General features: G+C 40.7%; 1 protein-coding gene across 2 annotated transcripts in view; it reads right to left on the bottom strand.

Moving 5' to 3' along the window:
* The window catches only part of LOC126236748 (CCAAT/enhancer-binding protein zeta), a 198,385-nt gene that overhangs the window by 68,150 nt on the left and 106,760 nt on the right, over nt 1-23,475 (bottom strand). For both annotated transcript variants that reach the window (XM_049946284.1, XM_049946285.1), the window contains 3 exons: nt 21,980-22,226; nt 21,669-21,894; nt 8,705-8,877 (listed from right to left, as the gene is read on the bottom strand). In XM_049946284.1, the coding sequence (XP_049802241.1) occupies nt 8,705-8,877; nt 21,669-21,894; nt 21,980-22,226 (646 nt within the window). The remainder of the gene's footprint in view (nt 1-8,704; nt 8,878-21,668; nt 21,895-21,979; nt 22,227-23,475) is intronic.

Below are 23,475 nucleotides of genomic sequence, written 5' to 3'. Positions count from 1 at the left end.
ATGGATTTTCAGATCATGGAGTGAGTTATTTTTCAGCAAATTTCATGACCTATCTTGGCACAAAATGCAGAAAGAAGCAGAGCAAACTGTCAATATAAGTGATGAGCCAAACCATTATTAGGATTAAAACAAAAGTGATAGTAATACGAATCAATGAATGCGATAAATCTTGATACATTTGGCAGTTGTTAAGAGATGTCTGCAAAGATAAAGAAATAAAAGTACCACAGGGAGGGATAGTGGGTCACAACACAGCATGAACAACAACCCGCATCCCTATTAAAAACTAAATGAATAAGTAAATAAATTAAATCACTCAAAGTAGTGAGATGTGTCTTGTTATCAGAAGTTTAACAGTAAACCACACCATGTTGCACAATGCCAGTATTGTTGCATCTGCCACTGGAGTTGAGTAAGCACCTCCATACACTTTCCCACTTACTAGATGAACATGTGACAAATGTGCTGTTCTTCTTTGATTCTCTATTTCCTCTATCGGTCCCATTTGTTATGGACCCTAGACTGATGAGAACTATTCAAATATTAGCCAAATGAAGGTTTTGTACACTACCTCTCTTTTGGGTGGACTACACTTCCTGAAGACTCTTCTAATGAATCTGTCTGGCAACAAACTTACTAATTATTAATTTTACATGGTCATTCCACACATTCCATACTCGTACTCCAAGATATTTATGAACATGACTGCTTCTAGTGATTATAATGGGTCTCTGCCTGCCTATTTATGCATGACGCATTGCATTTTTTTATGTTAAGGTTAAACTGCCAATGCCAGCACCAAATGTCAATGTTCTTCAGGTCTTCCTGCATTTTGCTACATTATTTTAGCTTTGTGACTGCTCTAGATAAAACATTGTCATCCACAGAAAGCCTCATGGAACTCCTGACATGATTCACTAGGTCACTAATATATACTGTGATAAATACTCACTCTATAACACACTCTTGGAGTACATCTTAAGTTACTTATATGTCTGAAGATTTCCGTTTGTCAATAATGACACACTGTGCTCTGTTTGCTATGAACTCTTCAGTTTAGTCACCCAGCTGGTTGATATTTCATATGCTCATAGTTTATTCTTAGGCTACAGTGATTAACTGTGTTGAATACTATCTGGAAGTCAAAGCACAATGGATCAACCTGGGTGCTGGTATCTACTACCTTCTGGGTCTCATGGATGAACAGAGCGAGTGAGCTGATTATGGCTTGTGGTATACATGTTGATTACCACAGAGAATTGCAGTCCCTAAAAATGTCATAATACATGAGCATAAAATCTGTTGAATAACCCTTCTTGTAAATGGGAATGACCTGTGTGTTTTTCTTACTAATCGGAATGATTCGCTCCTTTAGTGACCTACCATTCAATGCTGCTAAAAGAGGGCAAGTTCTTTCACACAATCTATGTAGAATTACATAGGTATCCTATCAGGCCCAACTGTCTTTCCTCTGTTGAGCAATTTTAGTTCATTTTCTATCCTGTGGTCAATTATTTCTTTATCTGTTATTTTGACATTTGTGCAATGATTTAATGGAGGAATTTTAGTATGATATCCTTCAGTAAGATAAATTAGAAAAAGGAATTTAGTATTTTGACCTTCTCTCTGTCATCCTTCAAGGACCGATGACCTAAGCAGCTTGGTCCCATAAGATCTTACCACAAATTTACAAAAATAGTCTAGTTGTTTCAAACATGAATACCTTGTCGAGATTTATGGAGAGCGTTTTAAGATAACATAGCACATCAAGTAAGAGGAAGTAGATGAATACGAGCTAGGAGATAAACTGGAATTTCAAAGAGGAGTGGCAGACCTATGTCAAAATAAAGCCCCTGTAGTAGACAACATTCTCTCAGAATTATTGAGATCCTTGGCAGAAAATACAATGGTGAAACTGTTCCACTCAGTCTGCAAGACATATGAGGCACATGGAACACCTTTAACTTCATGAAGGATGAAATAATTCCAATTACAAAGAAGGATGATGCTAACAGGCGTGAATAGTACTGAACCATCAGTTCAATAAGCCATGGTTGCATAACAAACACAAATTATACGGAAGAACAGAACGACATAGATGCTAACCTTGGAGAAAATCATTTTGGCTTCCTGAGAAACATGAGAAAATACTGCCTCTGTGACTTTACAAGGTAGACTAAAGAAAGCCAAACCTGCATTTATAGCACCTGCAGATTTAGACAAAGTTTTTGACAATGTTGACTAGAATACAATCTTTGAAATTCTGAAGGAAGCAGGGTGTATGATCCCTTTTTGTACTATCCCTTTTTATATCGTGTCTTTTGAATACTATAAATAATGTTTAATAATGTTATGCCAGGCATGAACATGAATAATAATGTATACACGCAGTGATACAGCTGGGTGCCTTCTGGACTATGACAGCATTATTCCATTAAGTTATGTTGCACAAAAAAGGAAAGCATAATACTTTTGTTCTAGGCTTGGAGAGAATGGCTGCAAGTATTTTTTCATGTAACATTTGCCAATGTTGTTGTCACCATTAAAGGAAAGGATTTGAATGTCAAAACTATGTCCATATGTGGACGGGATTTCAACTGCAATTCACATCATGGGATAGGCAAATTATATATATATTATTGGAGAATATAATTATAATTTCAAGATATGTTTGAGATTGTTATTCCAGTATTTATTTTCCTTGATATCATCATTTATTATTATTGGCAGTTTATGGATTGTAGGGATAGGTGTAGGATAGACAAATAGGATGAACCTGCATCATGGTCACTACCATGCTTGGGGAAATTATTATTCCACTGATTTTCAATTTCGATACAATAACAGCTGCCACCCACTCTCCACTTAAAATGTTACACCAATGTAGATGTGGACTCCCTGCAGCCCATAAACATGAGAATGATTTGACAAACACATTTTTAGGTCAAAGAAATAATGTTCTCTGTATAAGTCATTTCAGATACTTCGCTGAAAACGAACTGGAGTTATGTAAGATCCATGCCTACAAGAGCTACTGAAGTTTCTTCCCTCTTCTGTAAATACATACCCTTGCCACCTTATTTTATTTTATTTTTTTATTTCTAGTGCAAATATCTTAAATTTTGTCTAGAATACAATCATTGAAATTCTGAAGTATGCAGGGATAAAATGTAAGGAACAAAAGATTACATCAAACTTGCAGATACCAAACTACTATCATAAGAGTTGAACACCGAAGACAAGCAGCAGCTGAGAAAGTAAAGAGACACAATTATAGCCTATAACTAATATTGTTCACTCTGTAAACTGAGCATACAATAAAGGAAACCAAGAAGAAATACAGAAAGTACATTATAGCTAATGAAAAAGAGGTTATTTGATGAAAATCAACAATATGAATGAAGAGTATTGGAATGTAGGCAAATTACTTCAGTCAGACCTGAGGGAATTAGATCAGAAAATGAGACACTGAAAGTAGTACATGAGTTTTCCTATTTGGGCAGCAAAATGACCGATAATGGCCAAAACAGGGAGGACATAAAATGCAGACTAGTTATAGCAAGAAAAACATTTCTGAAAAAGAGGAATTTGTTAGCATCTAATATAAATTTCAGTGTTAGGAAATCTGTTCTGAAGGCATTTGTTTTGAGAGAAGCCTTATACAGAAGTGATACCAAAATGGTGAGTGGCATAGACAGAAAGAAAATACAAGTTTCTGAAATATGATGCTAGAGAAGAATGCTGTAGGTTAGGTGGGTATGTTGGATAACTAATCAAGAGGTACCAAATGAAATTGAAGAGAAAATAGTATTATGACGCATCTTGACTAAAAGAAGGGATTGGTTTATAGGACAGATTCTGAGGCACCAAGGAATTTTCAATCTGATAATGGAGAGTAGTGTGGGGAATAAAATAATGTAGAGGGAGACCAAGGCTTCAGTAATGTAAGCAGGTCCAATGGATGGAGTTTGCAGGAGTTATAGCAGAGGAGAAGAGGCTTGCACAGTGTACACTAGTGTGAGTTTTACATGAAATCAGTCTTCAAAACAGAGAACATAACAACTGTACTAGAAGTGACTACTACATTTTCTCCCAATCCAGTCTTGATCATTATTTCTATTTTAGGGATCTGTGGAATGCCACAGAAGTGTCAAAAAAATTTTGTGGGAGACTCAAAAACATATGCAATATCCATCACAGTAAGTTTATTCTTAGAATAGAAGGAGCCCGCCTTCTGAGAGGTGTTTAGGAGCATATTACTACCTTGCACATAATAAGAATGAGGGTAAAATTATAGAGAAATAGGCTCATGTTGAGATCTACATGCCACCATTCCTTTCGCTCTTAATGCCTGAAAGGTGATGATACAATAAGCATTCCCTCAACTGCAATGAGTTATACAACAGTAGATTTAAAAATATTGCAAATCATGTCAGATAAGATCATTTCATAAAACACCATTTTACAATATATTAAATAAATAAAAATCATTCCCACTAGACACTCTACGGGCTGACAGTATAAAAATTGCTGATTGGATACTAATTTGGCATTACATCAGAAATAGAACTATATTCAGGACTCAGTTCTATTGTGTAATGCTACATTTGGATCCACCGAAGCAGGTTACCAACACCCCCCACATACATGGTCTCTCTGCTGCTGAACATTTCCTCAGTCAGTGCCCACCAGATTCCGAACCTATGACATCCTTCTTGCTCACCCTAATCAAATTTATATTTACCTACAATTACTTCACCTTTGAGGGGCAGACATAAAAACAGTTCTACCAACTATTTCATGGGTCACTTGGAGGGGGCTTTCCTGGGATCCATAAGCCTCCAGCCACTGGTTTTGTTTAAATATATTGGTGACATCTTTGCCATATGGACTTGTAGTGAGGCTGACCTATTGAAATTCCTGGACCGAGCGAGGTGGCGCAGTGGTTAGCACACTGGACTCGCATTTGGGAGGACCACGGTTCAATCCCGTCTCTGGCCATCCTGATTTAAGTTTTCCGTGATTTCCCTAAATCCTTTCAGGCAAATGACAGGATGGTTCCTTCGAAAGGGCACGGCCGATTTCCTTCTCCGCCCTTCCCTAACCCGAGCTTGCGCTCCGTCTGTAATGACCTCGTTGTCGACGGGACGTTAAACACTAATCTCCTCCTCCAAAATTCCTGGAATCTCTAAATGTCTTCACCCAATTAAATTTCACATGGTCCTATTCTGAATCCCATGCCACTTTCTTTGATGTTGATCTCATTCTTGCCAAAGGACAGCTACACATTCCTGTCCACATTAAACCTACTAACAAACAGCAGTACTTACATTTTGACAGTTATCATCCTTTCCATGTCAAATGTCCCCTCACACACAGCCTTGGCATTCAAGGCAAATGTATTTGTTTGGATGCAGACTTTTTACAGCAATATACCACCATTTCACCTCAGCCTTTCTGGACATAATCACCCCGTCAGCCTAGTTCAAAAGCAGATTTCCCAGGCCATCCTATCCAACGGTAATGATTACCTCTCCAAAAAACAACTTCAGAGCACACCACTTATCACTCAGTATTATCCTGGTCTTGAAATTATTAATCAGCTACTTCAACAAGACAATGGCTTCCTAAAATCATCCCCTGAAATTAGGCCCATCCTGACTGAGATTTTGCCCATCACACTAGAATAGCTTTTCATCGCCCTCCCAATCTCCACAACATCCTTGTCAGACTTTATGCTCCTTCTGCACCCGTCTCCCTACCCTATGGTTCCTACTCCCTATGCACCCTCCTACCACAACCTACACCAGCCCTGTAACTGGCAAAACATATACTATCGAGAGGAGAGCCACCTGTGAAACGACACATCATAGACCAGCTGTTACTTAAACACCGTTTGGCCGTTTACATCAACATGACAACCACTCAATTATCAGTCAGCATGAACGGGCATAGGCAGAGGACATATACCAGCACCACAAAATATCCTGTCGCAGAGCATGCTCTACAACATGACAGTCATGACATTGGTGCCTGTTTAATCACAAGTTCCATCTGGAGTTTTCCCACAGACACCAGTTTCTCAGAACTCCGCAGGTGGGAACTAGCGCTACAACGTGCCCTTGGTTCTCATCGCCCACCTGGTCTTAATTTACATTCATTTCTTTGTCCCAGCATTTCATCACAGTAACTACTCTCTTCTTCACTCCATTTTAGTTTTCTATGTCTTTCATTTTCTGACCTGTCTATTTTTTGCCGTCTTCCCCCCTCCCCAATCTCTGATACATACAATGCACTTAGTTCACTCTAATTAACTTGTGCACGATGTTTTAGTAGTAATCTCTGTCTTGGATATTACCCTGTCTTCCACCTTTAAGCTGTCAGGTTTTCAAATCTCATCCAGTGCAGTCCCCAACAATCAGTCTTTCCTTCTCATCCCATCTGGTAAGTCTCCCCTGACGTGGGGTTCTGGATGACTTTTCAAAACTGTATCCCCTTTTCCTAAACCTCTCCAGTCCTTTTCCTTCACCCATCTTCCTTCCCCTTCAACTCTTCTGCTGGAAAGAGGAGCCACTGGCTCCAGAAGCTTCCATAAGTTAAATCTTTTTGTGTATGTGTCTCCTGTTGCCGATCGGCGAGTAGAATTGTAAAATAAAGTTAATACACGTAGTCAACGCACCACGCTTGTAATGAGGGTGCTGCAGATTGGTATGACATATACTGAAATCTGCAGTGTTGTCACTGTCAACAGTGGCCTCTGTGTGAACTCAACTTTTGGCATGAATAGTCCAGTTGGGACTATGTATTAACAGTGTGATTACAAACAGTCTGAGAAACTTTTAAGGGTGTTGCAGGGTAGATTGTGGTGAGAAATAACAGTCAAAACAACACTGAAGCAGCCAATCAGGCAATTATGCATGCAAATTCAAGCAGCCCATTTTTCTGACTACCCTGTATAAGTGGTTTTAAATATTTTAACTTACAATTCCTGCTATGTATTTTAGACTGACTCACATTTAAAGCTTATACAACTGTACATTTACAGGGTCGAGTCTCATTAATGTGACCACCGTCTATGTTCTACGTCAACATGCAGTGGCAGGAGGCTGCACTAGCAGTGGAGGGTACATAATGCATGTTGAGGGGAGGGGGGGGGGGGGTTGAGGTACGCAAACAGTGTAGTCATTGTCGTAATGTGAAAATGAAGTGATTTATCTGATGACCAAAAAGGTATGACTGGCTTCCGGACCAAGGGTGGAAACATTTCTGAAACTGCTAAGTTTGTGAAATGTTCACATGCCACCATGGTTAAAGTACGTCAAGCATCGCAAAGTGGTACTACCCAAACCGGCACCGAGGCAACTGTGGTGCGCCACAGGCCATAGATGACAGACTGGAACAACAACTCTGTAGATGTGTACATGCAAATAGACATGCTACTGTTGACCAACTGACAGCCCTGATGAACCATGGATACCAACAGTCTCCCCACAACAACCATTCAGCGAACATTGCTGTGTGTGGGCTTCCGCAACAGGTGCCTGGCTCATGCACCAATGCTAACAGCTGTTCATAGGCAACAAAGACTGGAATTTGCATGCAAATACCGCCAACTGAACATCCACTGAGTCGTGACATGTGCCCTTTCAGATGCTCCATCAGACAGATGACCGTTGGTGTGTAGGGCATGAAAGATCCAAAAGCAAACACCTTGCAACAATCTCTGGGAGCGTCCAGGCCAGAAGAGGGAGCATTATGATCTGGGGAATGGTTTTGTGGCATTCTCTAGGGGATCTTGTCATTCTGGAAGGCACAATGTATCAACACAAGTATGCATCTATCCTTGAGACCATGTCCACCCCTATATGCAGTCTGCTTTTCTGCAGCACAACAGCATCTACCAATAATGTGTCAAACAACTCACAGCATATGTGCGTGGTTCAAAGAGTGCCAGGATGAATTCAGCATACTCTCTGGGCCATCTAACTCCACGGGTTTAAAACCAATTGAGAGTCTGTGGGAACACCTCTGTCAGGTTATTTGTGCCATGAATCGTCAACCAAGAAAGGTAGCACAGCTGGCTGCAGCACTGAGCTCAGCATGGCTCCATACCCCTGTCAGTACTTTCTAGAACCTCACTGAATCTTCCTGTGTCTCATAGTTGTGCGCAATGCAAAAAGTTGTTATTCAAACTTTGGCAGGTGGTCACATTAATGTGACTGGACAGTGTAATAAGGCATGCACATTACTTTATTGCAACTGGTTCTTTATGTCTTTTAGCACTGAAGATGGCCACACAGTGACCCAAATCTGGATATGCAATAAATGTTATTTGTAACCGATTGCTGTACCCGTCCTATATGAGATTATCTCTATGATTGGGATGGACTGAGGGGACAGACTCATCCTTCCAGTAGAACAGATGAAAGAGTTGTACAAAAAGAGACCAGCATGATTTAAAGATGCACCAAGATTCCTCCAGTACTCAACATCAGTGGAAATTATTCACAAACGATGGCAGGTTTTTTTCCTACTTTTTCTTCATGGTTTTCATCTGCTGTTGCTTAATGTGTAGAATTTCTTTATTCACGTCAAAAATATTTTCAGATCGTTGATCATTTTCACAGATAGTTTCCATATTGTACAACACAAAAGTATGATAATATTTCCACTGAAGACTGAAATTTGCTGTGCTACTACTGACCTTTTTTTTCTGATGATGTAAGTTTACCAGAAATCTCATTAGCGAAGTCAATATCACCCTTCTTTACACCCATCATACTATCAATCATCTCTTCAAATTCCTCACTTGCTACACTTTCAATGTCACTTTCAGTGTCCTTGGGAACTGTATCTTTTCTTTTCTTTTTCAGGTACCTAAAAAAGTTGAAGTGTTAGACAAAAAGAAGGAGCATTATAAAGAAACAAATATTCAGTTTGTTACCATTGCAGTATGCAATATTGTTTATTTTCATACAGCATAAGCAAATGTGGAAATTCTGACAAAAATGAATTACTAAGGAACTGATGCACTCTGTACAGCTGAAACATAAGGAAAACAAGAAACTCAAAAGATGTATACCGGTATATCAAAAGGAGAATTCATTTGCGAAAATGATAAAATTATTAGGAGACATTAAGGCCGGGCAATAATTACCTTCAAAAGGCAATACCAGGATGTGAAACTGAGGAAAGAGGTCTGAGTGATGTTCTTCCCAGCTTCTGAAATCCATCCCATTTTCCTCCATTATGAGGGACAACTGTTGTGTAGATTAGGGATACATTTATTCTACTGTTAATGTGTCTATGGACAGTACCTGAATTACATTTCTCAGAGGTAAGTAATGACCAACCATCCTGGGACACACACACAATGAACTGACAACATTTACAGTCTGTGATTCAAGTGCCTCTTTTCATGTAAATGAGAAAAGGGTAGAGAGAATTTTTTGTTTCTCTTTGTAATATACTTAAAATGATACTATACTACTTAGTAAAAGTAGAGCTTTGTTCCATCTGAAGGTTTGTTTGAACAACACAGCATTTTACTAAGCACAGTCCTATTGTAGGTGGTATGCCTTCACCTTCCTACAACCTGACTTACCCAGCCAGTTATATGGGAACCTACTGTTTAACATGGTAGTAGACACGTGTCCTAGTTTTTGCCATACACAAGTGTCCTAGTTGTTGCCATACACTTTGACATCTGGAATGCGTTCAATACAGCTCCTCAATGTTCCATAATGAGCAAAAAAGTATGCTTACAAATATCAGATCAGATTTTTTATTGGATTAAAGAGTTCCTTGCAAACAGAACACACACTGTCATTCCTGATGGAGAGAAATCTTTCACTGTAAAAATAATTTCACATGTAGCCCAAGGAATTGTCAAAGGAGTATTACTGTCACAGTATATATAAATGACCTAGTGGATAATATTGGAAGCTCTATGAAACTGTTCACGGATGACAGTTTCATATAGGGAAGCTTCAATACTAAAAACTGCAGTGAAATGCAAGAAGATCTGCAGAAAACTGACCGATGGCAGTTGAAACTCCACATACTTAAATGTAACATACCGTGTATAACCCATAAAGACTTGTTATTGTATGATTACATGATCACAGAACAGTCAATGGAAGCAGTCACATACATTAAATATCTGGGAGAAAAATATATAGTCATTTAAAGTGGAACAACCACATACAAGTAATTGTAGGAAAGGCAGAGGCTAGACTGATATTCACTGAAAGAATCCTTAGGATATGTAGTTCACCCATAACAAAGGAGGCACCTTACAAAACCAAAGTTGACGTATTAGAGTACTTCTCATTAGTCTGAGACAATTACCATATAGGATCATATTGGCAATAGGAAAAAATCAAAAGAAGAATATCATGTTTCATCAAATGTTTGTTTATTAAGCAGAAAAACATCACAGAGATTTTCACACATCTTCAGTGGCATATGTTTCAAGAGAGGTATTGTCGACCATAATGTGGTTTGTTGTTAAAATTCTAATAGCATACAATCCTAGAAGAACCAACCAATATATTGCTTCCTCTTACGTATATTTCACAAAAATACCAGAAAAGTAGGATTATCAAGATTCAGGCTTGCACAGAGGCTTACAAATAACCATTCTCATTCCACACCACTCATGATTGGAACAGAAAAGAGGAATTGATGGTTGTTCACATAGTTTCTTCTGCCATACACCATAATATAGTGTGACTGGTTGGCTGGTTGGTTGGGGGTTAAGGTCTAAACCACAAGGTCATTAACGCCCTTAGTCAAGAGATATTTCATTTGGAGTTACTGATATCAGTCTGAAACTTGATCAAATTATGGAGGTATGCAGGAGTGGTAAAATCTGTGCTGAAAGCAATACTGGTGCCAGAGCTAATAGCATCATGAATAGCAGATATCACAAGATGACAAGAGCAGCACCAATCAACAGTGTGGAAACTCTCATTGAGCCACTAAAAATTAAAATGCAGTCCAGGGAGGTCTGTTTAATAAAATACTGGACTCTGTTAAAGGCTATCAGCTCTGTCATAAAAATACTACAGATTCCCAGCTACAAATGTGCCTCCTGACTGGTGGGAGATGTAAAAGCTTACATATCATTAGTACACAAATTAGAGCGCAGATGAGGGTTCTCCCAGTGTGCATCTGTGGAAAGAGAAATCCCACCAGCCAGTTCCATTACGGGAGAAAACAGTTGTAGAGAAAAGACTGCCTCTTAGTGGGGACATTCATAATAATAAAAGTGAGGACTCATCCCTCCCACAGCTGTCCCACCAATCCATTATAGCCAAAGTGTTAAAGAATGAAACAACACCCATTATTTATCAGAGTGCTATCCCTAAAACAGAAAACAAGATATGGCAGAAAAAAGGGTGACAGCAATTAAAGTAGTCTAAAAGAGGGATGGGAAAGGCAGCTGGTAAAGGGAGTAGGGTTGAGTGCAACCCAGATCCAGCATGCAGCAGGAGGTGCCCCAACATCGTGAACCACCATCCTCCTGCCCTGAAAAAGTTTAAAACATTTTGTCTGTGAATAAAAACCACCTTCACAGAGAAAGCAGAGAACCAACAGAACTGTCCATGAGTTGTCCGCTGATATTAGATGTAAAGAATCTGGAAAATCATGCTTAGCACACAGAATCAGCAGGAAGGGGCATTCTGCCAGAATGTGATCTACTGTCTGCTAGGTTTCACATCCACAACTTGGGGGTGGCTCATTACACTGCATGAAACTGTTTGTTAATTTGGTATGACCAATAGAAGCAACACATGGTAGTGGATTCCTTCCAGAAAGGGTAGAAGGAGGTGCACCAAACAGCAGTAGTCTCCTTGATAGTGTGGAATTTTATAGGGGGGACAGTAGACCACAAAATGTTGTTACGTTGTTCCATCTTTAAGTGAGGAGATGTCATATTTGCACTCACAAATATGCATCTGAGATCATCAAAGTGAATGTTGGGTGAGTAATAGCTTCTCTAGTCAAATTGTGGTCAATTCATTACCTGGGACACCACATGACTTGAGAGACAGAGAAAGACAAGTGTGCAGGCAATACGACTAAGCTCAGACAGAGCATCATGAATAGCAGATATCACAAGATGACAAGAGCAGCACCAATCAACAGTGTGGAAACTCTCATTGAGCCACTAAAAATTAAAATGCAGTCCAGGGAGGTCTGTTTAATAAAATACTGGACTCTGTTAAAGGCTATCAGCTCTGTCATAAAAATACTACAGATTCCCAGCAACAAATGTGCCTCTGACTGGTGGGAGATGTAAAAGCTTACATATCATTTCCTATTCATGGTTTTTTGAGTGTTAGTGTTAATGATATCCTGATACTCCTGAAGAACTGAGAGGACAGATGCCAAAAGGTAATTGGGAGAACTGCAACTTTAGGTCCTTGAAATAGATTGATCGTAATTTGTGGTCTGTGTACTAAACAGGGAGGAGTTTCCAATCAGTGAAAGGTTCATTGTATAACTCAGTGCGATGGGAGATAAAGGATAGGGAGATGTTTTCAACTTGCCTTTTATGCATTTAAAAGCTACCCAGGTAAGAATAGGATACTGATGCTGTCACAAAGTGTTCAGCAAGAACTGGCACATCAGTAGAAATACCACCATGAAGGAATACACACAGAGCAGTTGCTGATCTTTGATGGGCCAGAAGAATACAGAGCTTAGCTTGGGATTAAGAGGCATATGTTCCAAAGAAGAAGACACAGCACTCCCAACATTCCTTCTTACTGTGTTTAACTAGATAGCAAGTCTTAGTGCAAAGCTGCTTAAAAGTGATGAGGGTTGTCTATGAAGGATGTCACATGAGGTGTTGCTGGGCCCTTCAACAATCCTGAATAGCTTTTGTAACAACTTTGATTTACCATGCTACCAACTGGTGGTGGAGGGGGCTTATAGCAAGAGGAGCAGCAGTTCCAGCGGCACAAGTGACCGAGTGAGGTAGTGCAGAGGTTAGCACGCTGGACTCGAATTTGGGAGGATGACAGTTCAAGCTTGCAGCTGGTCATCCTGATTTAGGTTTCCCATGATTTCCCCAAATCGCTTGCAAATAGTGGGATGGTTACTTTGAAAGGGCACGGCTCACTTCTTTCCTCTCCTTCTCTAATCCAATGGGACCAATAACCTTGCTGTTTGGTCCCCTCCCCCGAATCGATCAACCAACCAACCAACACGGATGGATGTGTCAGAAAAGTCTCTCACAAACCCACTGATGCAATCTCACAGAGAGGGGATGATGTTGACAGCAGAGGTATACAACTGCCAGTGACTCTTCAACGAGCCCAGCACGGCAATCATCCCATTGGGTAGTGACAAGGAAGTGACAGATTGCCAGAAAGTGGTCACTACTACGAAGACCGTTGTGTAGGGACCACTTTAGCAAATCCACATGATTAGGAATCGAGACTTTATAGCTGATAGCTAGTAAAGCACAGCAGGTGGGATTGAGGTGAGAATGAGTACAGTCAGTGAGGAGACACAGATCAAGGTCAGAAAGACACTAGTCAACCAGACAATCTCCACAGGGAGTGAGGTGCAATGATATCCCAAAGTGGGAGAAAACTGGGCGGGGAAGGGGGGGGGAGGGGCAGGAGGGAGTTGCTGGATTCAGGTGGTCATCTCATTTATATAACTGCCGCCCTGCCTGGAGCTAAATAAAGCTTACAACTGTTGATCACTTGGGTGTTTCACAACTGCATTGCTATTGCTTCCAGTGTGGTATGGAGACGACACCACTCACTGATGATTATCTGTGCGAACTAATGTACAGACCACTCCAGATGCTCTCTTAGGGCCAGTATTGTTCTGACAGAACACACATTAGATGGTGCTGCAGCTACCATGAGAGGGAAGACCCTATCATACCCATTGTCTAATTTAGTTGAGTGACTCCCAGAGGGCAGTGTTGAAGGAGTAACTAATCAATGAGACAGGATATAAACAATCAGATTTTTTCAAGTTTCAAAATATGAGAATCAGTTGGAGACATTCAGGTCACAGATTTTGCCTTTTTTAATTAGACAGCGCACTTCAAGGATCGGGGAGTGAGGTCATTTCCACAACTGATATAGACAGATGGAAGTGCACAAGGTGAGCTTTCGTGAAATGATCCACCACCACCATACATAATTATGTCAAAAGACAATGTCTTTTCCCTTGCAGTTTCCTTAGTCCTTGCTGAAATTCCTTTCCTGTGCAGGGAGTGTGATACTTGAAACACTAGTACGCAGGGGAACATTTCACATACAGAGTGTCTCCACCTGGAAAAGGAACAACTCATAAAAGCATTCCAAAAAACGTTTACATGCAATGGCAGAGTTGCCATGCTCTGCACCCTACCACTAGAGTGTAACATGTGGAGACAGGTGAAGTTATGGAGAAAAAGACTAGCTTCTTAAACAGGCCACCTAAATACTTTGCTAGGGGCTATCTTATCATCTGGAACTGCAGCTATAGTCTCAGAAAGGCTTGGGAACCAGTTCTGGGTGTAATTAAGAAGACACTCAGCAACCACAGTGAGCTGTCAGCTGGAGTGGGCGGATTGCCTACATCCATGCTGCCACACCAGGTCACCCCACTGGCAGTGCCACAAATGCCGATGCAATCACCTATTCAGCTGTGGATGCACACTCTCAGGCATAGACAACATATGGAACACCCCAAAAGGGGAAGTGATACATGCTGGTCATGTAATCGTCACCTTCCCTATTCCCTCCCCAATGTCAGTTTGTCAGCACACCTGACAGTGACGACAAGTCTGATCACTGAAATACTGAGCTCTCTGCACACTATGAACTGGCAGTACACATGTGACTGTTCAATAATTATTTTCTTAAATTCTGCCCAAGCCAGATCTCTTCCCTTTTTCTGGCATACCTCAGGGGATTCTTGTTTCCTTAGCCTTCCATATACTTCATCATTCATTAATCTCTCTGCCTATTTAATTTTATTCATTTTTCCACAAAGGTAGATTTTCAAGTTTCTAAATTTTTTCCTGTTCCTTCATTAATGTGCAGGTTTCTGATCCATAAATAACTACACTCCAAATGAAGAATTCTGTAAATATATTTCCTCTCAAGAAAGTGAAGGAGTTAACTTCTTGAGTTTCAAACATTTGCAGCTTCCTTCATCACGGCAAAAAAAAAGTACAACCCGCATCTGGATTTAACTATTTTTGTACTAGGTGCAGAGCCTCTCATCTGTGAGTGTATGCTGATACACTATTTTAATGTATGGAAAGTTATGGTTGAGAATAATGAATTATTTAGGAATAAAGGAGATGACTCACCGAAAGGCAGAAGCGCTGTGTCATTGACAGGTACACAAACAAAAGTTACAGAGCTTTGCTTTGCTAGCTTTCAGAATGAAATTCCTGTCTCAAGCTGTAGGAGAAACTTGCAAACATACATATACACATACACTCACTTACATACACATGCCTACATTATGCTCAGACAACTGACGGTTCTTTCCTGGCCCACAGTGAGTGTACTGGGGTGAGAACTGGCTGCAGAGTAGGGTGGGATGAGGGATGGAGAGAGGTGGGAGGCAGGAAGGGGGTTAGGGGGGAGCGTCTAGCAGCTCGTGAGAAAATGGGGAGCCATCTGTCAGCTAGCTAGGGGTGCAGGTAGAAGAGACAGGTGGCAGACGAGTGGGTATGCAATTTCACAAACTACGGCATGAGATGGCAGCACAAAACTACACTATGTGATCGAAAGTATCTGGACACCTGGCTGAAAATGGCTTACAAGTTCGTGGTGCTCCTCCATCGGTAATGCCGGAATTCAATATGGTGTTGGCCCACCCTTAGCCTTGATAACAGCTTCCATTCTCACAGGCATACATTCAATCAGGTGCTGGAAGGTTTCTTGGGGAATGGCAGCCCATTCTTCATGGAGTACTGCACTGAGGAGAGGTGTCAATGTCGGTCGGTGAGGTCTGGCACAAAGTTGGCGTTCCAAAACATCCCAAAGTTGTTTTACTATAGAATTCAGGTCAGGACTCTGTGCAGGCCAGTCCATTACAGCGATTTTACTGTTGTGTAACCACTCCGCCACAAGACGTGCATTATGAACAGGTGCTCGATCATGTTGAAAGCTGCAATCGCCATCCCCGAATTGCTCTTCAACAGTGGGAAGCAAGAAGGTGCTTAAAACATCAATGTAGACCTATACTGTAATAGTGCCACGCAAAACAACAAGGGGTGAAAGCGCCCCCCCCCCCCCCATGAAAAACACGACCACACCATAACACCATCGCCTCCAAATTTTACTGTTGACAGTACACAGGTTGGCAGATCACGTTCATCAGGCATTCGCCATACCCACACCCAGCCATCGAATCACCAAATTGTGTACCGTAATTTGTCACTCCACACAATGTTTTTCCACCGTTCAATCGTCCAATGTTTACACTTCTTACATCAAGCGGGACAGCGTTTGGTATTTACCAGAGTGATGTGTGGCTTATGAGCTGCCACTCGACCAATAAATTCAAGTTTTCTCACCCCCCACCTAACTGTCATAGTACTTGCAGTGGATCCTGATGCAGTTCGGAATTCCTGTGTCATGGTCTGGATAGATGTCTGCCTATTACATGTTACAACCCTCTACAACTGTCGATGGTCTCTGTCAGTCAACAGACGAAGTCAGCCTGTATGCTTTTGTGCTGTACATGTCCCTTCACATTTCCACTTCACTATCAAATTGGAAACTGTGGACCTAGTGATGTTTAGGAGTGTGGAAATCTCGCTTACAGACATATGACACAAGTGACACCCTATCGCTTGGCCACATTCGAAGCACCTCATTCTACTCTCTCACGACATCTAATGACTACTGAGGTTGCCGATATCGATTACCTGGCAGTAGGTGGCAGCACAATGCAGCTAATATGAAAAAGTATGTTTTTGGGGGTGTCCGGATACTTTTGATCACATAGTATAGCTTACACATATTGGGCGGGGGTACTGAGACAGGGGATGGTCTGTGTGTACACACACACACACACACACACACACACACACACACACACACTATTGGGTGGTTATGGGTGTTGGGGGGTGGGTGTGGGCGGACAGTGGGGCAGTGACTTACCTTAAGTTTAGGCCAGGGAGGTTACAGGAGTAAAGGATGTGTTGTAACCATTTGTAACCATAACTCCCATCTGTGCAGTTCAGAAAAGCTGGTGGTGGAGGGCAGAATACAGATGGCTTGGGTAGTGAAGCAACCATTGCAATCAAGTGTGTTATGTTCAGCTGACCACAAAGAAGTGGCCCCCTTGTCACCAAATACCACCTGGTACTGGAATAACTGAACCACATCCTTCATTAGGGGTTTGATAATCCATCATCATGCCCTGAAAAGAGGAACATCCTCCCCAAGTTATTTCCTTCCACTCTCAAAGTGATGCTCTGCCACCCACCCAACCTCCACAACATCCTAGTGACCTAGTCCATCCCTACACCACTCCCACCCCTGATCCTCTGCTGTAGGAATCAATCATACCCTTGTGGAAGACACAGGTGCAAGACCTGCCCTATCCATCTACCCAGCACCTCCTACTCCAGTCCCATCACAGGCTTGTCCCACCCCATCTGTGACAGCAGCCATGTTATATACCAGCTCTGCTCCAACCACTGCACAGCATTTATACTGGTGTGACAACCAACCTGCTGTCAACCAGAATGAATGGGCACTGCCACACTGTTGCCAAAGCAAGGTGGACCACCCAGTGGCGCAACATGCAGCAGAGCACAACATGCGAGATTTCAATGGTTGCTTCACAAACTGTGCCATCTGGATCCTCACCATCACCACCAGCTTTCCTGAGCTGCACACATGGGAGCTACCCTTACATCAAATCCATCGCTCCCGTAACCTACCTGGCCTAAACTTAAGGTAACTCGCTGCCCCCCACCCAAACTTAAAGATAACTCGCAGTCCCCTATATCCCCCAATCAATAGTGTACATGAGTACACACACACACACACACACACACACACACAACCCCACCTTGTCCCAGTACCCCTGCCTAAAACATGTTAGCTAGTTATGTGCTGCCATCTCACACCTTAGTCGGTGAAATTGCATGCCCAGCTATCCACCAGGTGCCTCCTCTACCAGCACCCCTAGCTAGCCAACAGACAGCTCCCCATTTTTCTATGAGCCGCTGGATGCTTCCCTCCAGCCCCCTCCCTGTCTCCCGCCTCTCTCCACCACTCACCCCACCCCGCACCCCCCCACCTCGCCCCAGTACACTCACCATGGGCCAAGAAAAAGCTGCCAGTCGACTGAACACAATGTAGGGAGACTGGTTGTGCATATGAGTGATTGAGTGAGTTAGTGTGTGTGTGTGTGTGTGTGTGTGTGTGTGTGTGTGTGTGTGTGTGTTTCTCCTACAGCTTGAGAAAGGAATTTCATTCAAAAAGCTAGCAAAGCAAAGCACTGTACATTTTGTTTGTGCACCTGTCAGTGACGCAGCACTTCTCCCTTTCGGTGAGTTGTCTCCTTTATTTATTCCTAGATAATTTGTTATTCTGAGAAACTATTTGATAGGGACATCGGATGTCATTACAAGCTGATCATTATGTACTGACAGATGAAAGCAGATAATGTAATTTTTGTGTGATGCTGCACGACAATGCCTGAGGAGGCAAAATTAGACAGCAGTTAATGAAATTAAATGTTTATTCCAAATAAAAATAGCTTGATGCAGAAAACTGATTTCCCCAAGAAATATGTTTTTACATTCTTACATTTGTTCCTATAATTCATTTTTTCTGTCATCTCTTTTGTGATCCATTCCTTCATAGCTTTTTGTACTCAGCCTCTTCTTCTAAAGTTTTCGGCATTGCTGTTTTCATTTCTGTTCTTTCCTTATTTGCTTACTAACATTCTTCCATTCGAGCAATATTTGCACCGTGTTAGAAGATGAAGTTTGCACTTTCTGCTTGCAGCTAAGAACTGCTCCAATTCCACTTTGTCTTTACTTTGCACATAATGTGCCTCAGTCTTGTCCTGAAAGAGTGTATCCATTTCTAATGAACTCATCATTGATTGAATGTTGAACGCTACTATATATTTCACCACACACTTTCTGGAGCACTGAAAATTGTCATATAAGCGTGAACTTGGTGAGATTTGTGTTCAAAGAACTGGTGATGGCTACTGTATACTCTTTTAGGTCTGAAATCACAGAGGTTGAGCTTTTTTTAGTGATGCATTATGATGATTATTGCTTTGTGAAAGCAAATGGCTCACAATTGATTAAATGAAAATTTTAAAACAGTAGGAGAGTTCCTTTTCCCCTCATCCCTCTTCCTTCTCTTTCAATCCTTCAGCCAGAAGGAGCCACTGGTTCTGAAAGCTTGTATAAGTAAAACCTCTTTTTTGTGTGTGTTTTTTTCCTGCCACTGCTCGGTGAGTAGATTTTTTTATGTACCCAGTTACATTATATTGTCAAAAGTAGGAAAGCTGTGTCAGATGGCTGGAATTTGATGTTAGGAAGAAATTGATGGAAATACATTAACTTAGTACTGGTGTGGTGAGGGTGTAATGATGGTAAACAATTTGTTTGTGAATCTTTTCAGTAGCAGTTCAATCAATGAGCCTGAGTAAACAGTTCAACTCTGCCAGTCAATAAACACCACACATGCTTACAGGATACAAACTACATTTATGACCAGCTTGAGGACTTCTTACCAGTACATAATTCTCCCTGGCGAGGCCATCAGGAATAAAAACATCAAATGTGGTAACATTATTACAAGTTACAGTATATATAAATGGAACAATAAGTAACACCCCTGGCTCTCAGAGATGTGTTTATGGATGACAGTATTACATCTTACACTCCAAACAGCCACTGACAAGATTCTGGAATCCTTCAGTGTGTATTGTTGTATCCCTAAGAACTTTTCCTCCTTGTGCACACCATGGGAGGAAAGCAAAACCAAGTGGCTTGCAGAAACTTACTCCACTTACTTCCTGGTTTGCATTTGGACAGATGTGGGGTCCTTTCTCCCTCCTAAGTCAATGTTCTTTGTGAAAAACAGTGAAAATGTATTTGGGGAAAAACTTCCTTTAGTCAATTGTGAAGTGGTTCCATCTTAATTAAAAGCCTATAGGGTACCGTTTCTTACAAGGGCTTAACTCTGTAGATGGACGAAGAACAATGTGAAAACTTAGAGAAAAGTGGGATCCATTTCATACACTGGAGTTGGGATTGGAGTAGTTGTGAGGAATACGAGTGATCAGGAGGCAAAAGCCCATTTGAACCTGAGCAGTTTTTTTATATGCACAAGGCACATGTGCCTACTGCATTGAGAGCAAGGATCAAAGATGCACACACAATGGTGCAAAGTCATGCAGACATTGAATATGTACTCGTAGATGGTTGGGTCTCTCTATCCTGCAAACTGACACAGCCGTGATCACATGTTTCTATTGAAAAGTGCAGTTTCTTTTTACACAATGAAATCTGATTTTGTTTTAGCAGTATAGCTGAGTAGTTCAATAACTAAGTGGATCTGATAAATACTTAGCGCGCATTTTACTGTTTGTTATTGGTTGATTCCATGAACTACAAATACAAACTGAAATGAAACAAGTGCCTCTGTTCCTCAAAAATAACCACAGCCAAAAGCAATCATGAAAAAAATAAATAGCCTTTGTTGATACTTCTGATGAAAAGCCAATCTGGGACCAGTGAACTGGCAAGCTGCCTGGTTCTACGAGTACGTGTGTTTCTTTCCTCGTGGAGGAGTACAGATCTGGGAGAGAAACTTAACAGAATTACGCCAAACAATAAGGTTAGTTGCCAGCATTGCAGAGCTACAAGGCCGCCTTGTGATGCCTAACCAGTCTTTTTCTAGAAACTGGAAGTAAACAAATGGTTCACTGACAGTGAACATAAAGCATCAACCAAGCGTTCCTTTTTTTTCAGAGTAGGCCTCATAAGAAATGTTACATGCTCCCCCTCAATACAGTTTTCAGATTTTTTAAGAAAACCTGGCAATTTTTTGGGGTGATGATTATAACAATACTGAAGCTACCTCACTCTGTATCATCAAACTGGAGTAATTGTCTGTGGCAGCAGATACTTGAAATGGCAGAACCAATCTTGTCATTACTGGTTGGTTGGTTGGCTAATTGGGGGGAAGGGACCAAACAGCAAGGTCATCGGTCCCATTGGATTAGGGAAGGCATTCAACCATGCCCCTTCAAAGTAATCATCACAGCATTTACCTGTAGCGATTTAGGGAAATCAAGGAAAACTTAAATCAGGATGGCTGGACACAGGTTTAAACCATCTTTCTCCCAAATGTGAATCCAGTGTGCTAACCAGTCATTACTGGCATAGCATCTCTGTATTTCAAATTACTATTCATTATCAACTTACCAACAAGATGGAGTATTATTTCAAAATCATTCACCAACAGAGGCGTAAAGTTTTTAAGAAGCACAAACTACAATATGCAGAAATTTTGTGTAGTGAAGATGATGGGAAAGAACTAAGACAGGAAAAAAGTATAAGGATGGAACAACAATGTAGGATGTAGAAAAAATGGTTGGAGGATACAATAAGTCACTTTCAACTTATTAATTCTCAAAATACTCACCTATACAGAAAGAGTTCATCAACAGGTATTTTCGATTCATCTGTGTTGAGATAGCTGTCACTAGTAACAGCAAGTGACTTTACTCCAGTAGGAGTATACTGGACTTTGTGTACCACTGCATCAGAGTTCTCAGAGGTCTTCTTTGGGTTTTTGAAAACAAATCTGTCCAAAAACCTTGACAAAGTGAAGTCTTGAAGTGGATCTCCAGAATAAATTATTTTTTCTCCTGGCACAAAGAAAATTTAAGTAAGTGCAAGTAGATAGAAAAACAAATACAGGCAGAAAAAATTAAGAAAACATGTACAGCTCACCTTGGAGAATTTTCTGTGCAAACAGAGACACAGTAGGGTGATAATGGCTGTTTAGGTGTCGCAGTTCAGTACATACACTATATTCCCCACCAGCAAACAGAGGATTTCTTTGGAAAGCATCATATGTACCTATCTTTTTAAGACCCTTGTGCCTATCATTTTGACAGTGAAACCATGTTCCCTTAACTTCTTCATTTTTTATTTTATTGTTTATTGCATTATTGGTAGAAGCTTCATACACCTTATCCTGTGGAAGTGCAGTAAAATAATGATATACCACACAAATTCAAAAAATCAATAACAAAGAATAGCACAGGAAACTAGTGGAGCAACTAATCTCCACCATATTCATAAAATATGCTGTTTAAGTTGTCTTAATACATCCTCTTACAACATTCTGTGGATTATTCAAACATATAATAATCGCTTGAAATACTTGTCCCAAATCTAGAAAACTTCTGTCTCAGACACATTTGTAGAGTAGCCCTCAATATATCAGATTCCAATGTTGTCCATTCTCTGAAGAAGAAGAACTACTTTTTCCTTTATCTGAATCAGGTGTTACTGTGAGTCATACAACAAACATGAACATAAAAATTGTTAGGCTAATAATGTGTAAGTCCACATCACTTCACACCAGAGATTACAGGCACAACAAATATTTATGTAAATCATTCTATTACTGGGCTACTCTACATGCAGGAACTGATCTGACATGTAAGTGATGCTCTACTTCATCCCACAGATGTTCCGAGGGATACATGGCAGACCTACAAATAGGGTGCTCCATTCAATGTAATTGATCTTCAAATCATGATACAATGGTCTTTGCTTTCAGGACAGGACCATTATTGTGTTGACACATAAAAGTACAATTTCAAACTGTTAAAATGTGGGAAGCTTGCTAATGTTTAATATGTTATTGTGGACCTCTGCACTGACACTAATCTTAACTAGTTTAAAGGTGTATGACTGCTAGCAACTAAACTTCTGCTGCAAGTCACTTGATAATCAAAATATGAAGTGTGATTACATAGACTTTCTGAGAATAATAAGTGATGATACTCATCTTTGATATGCAGCCAGATACTGCAGTCATCTTGACACAATATTTCAATGGACCAATTGACTGCCATTTTCAGGTGAAAATGCTAATGTACAATCTCACCAGAGCCGAATTTTCAACAGAATTGACAGCTCATTTATACACTGTGGTCGGCTCATTGCGTATACACAAGCAGTTACACTGCTGCTCTCAAGCGCAAGTGAACTGGTAGTGAACTGGTGGAAGAAACAGCCAAAACGATAAATCACTAGCAGACATTAGCCACAAGAATCCAATAGTCAAAATAAAGACTATTGTTGTTTAATATCATATAAAATTGGATTTCACATCTTACTTAAAGGGAAACCCTTTCTCTATTATTAATATTATCAGATAACTGAATTTCATTAGATTCCTTTACAGCACAATGCCAACAGCAGGAAGCAAGAGC

This window comes from Schistocerca nitens, chromosome 2 (assembly GCF_023898315.1).
Source record: "Schistocerca nitens isolate TAMUIC-IGC-003100 chromosome 2, iqSchNite1.1, whole genome shotgun sequence".
Lineage (NCBI taxonomy): Eukaryota > Metazoa > Arthropoda > Insecta > Orthoptera > Acrididae > Schistocerca > Schistocerca nitens.
The sequence above is the reverse complement of the archived record's forward strand: the minus strand, read 5'-3'. Positions and strand labels throughout refer to the sequence as shown.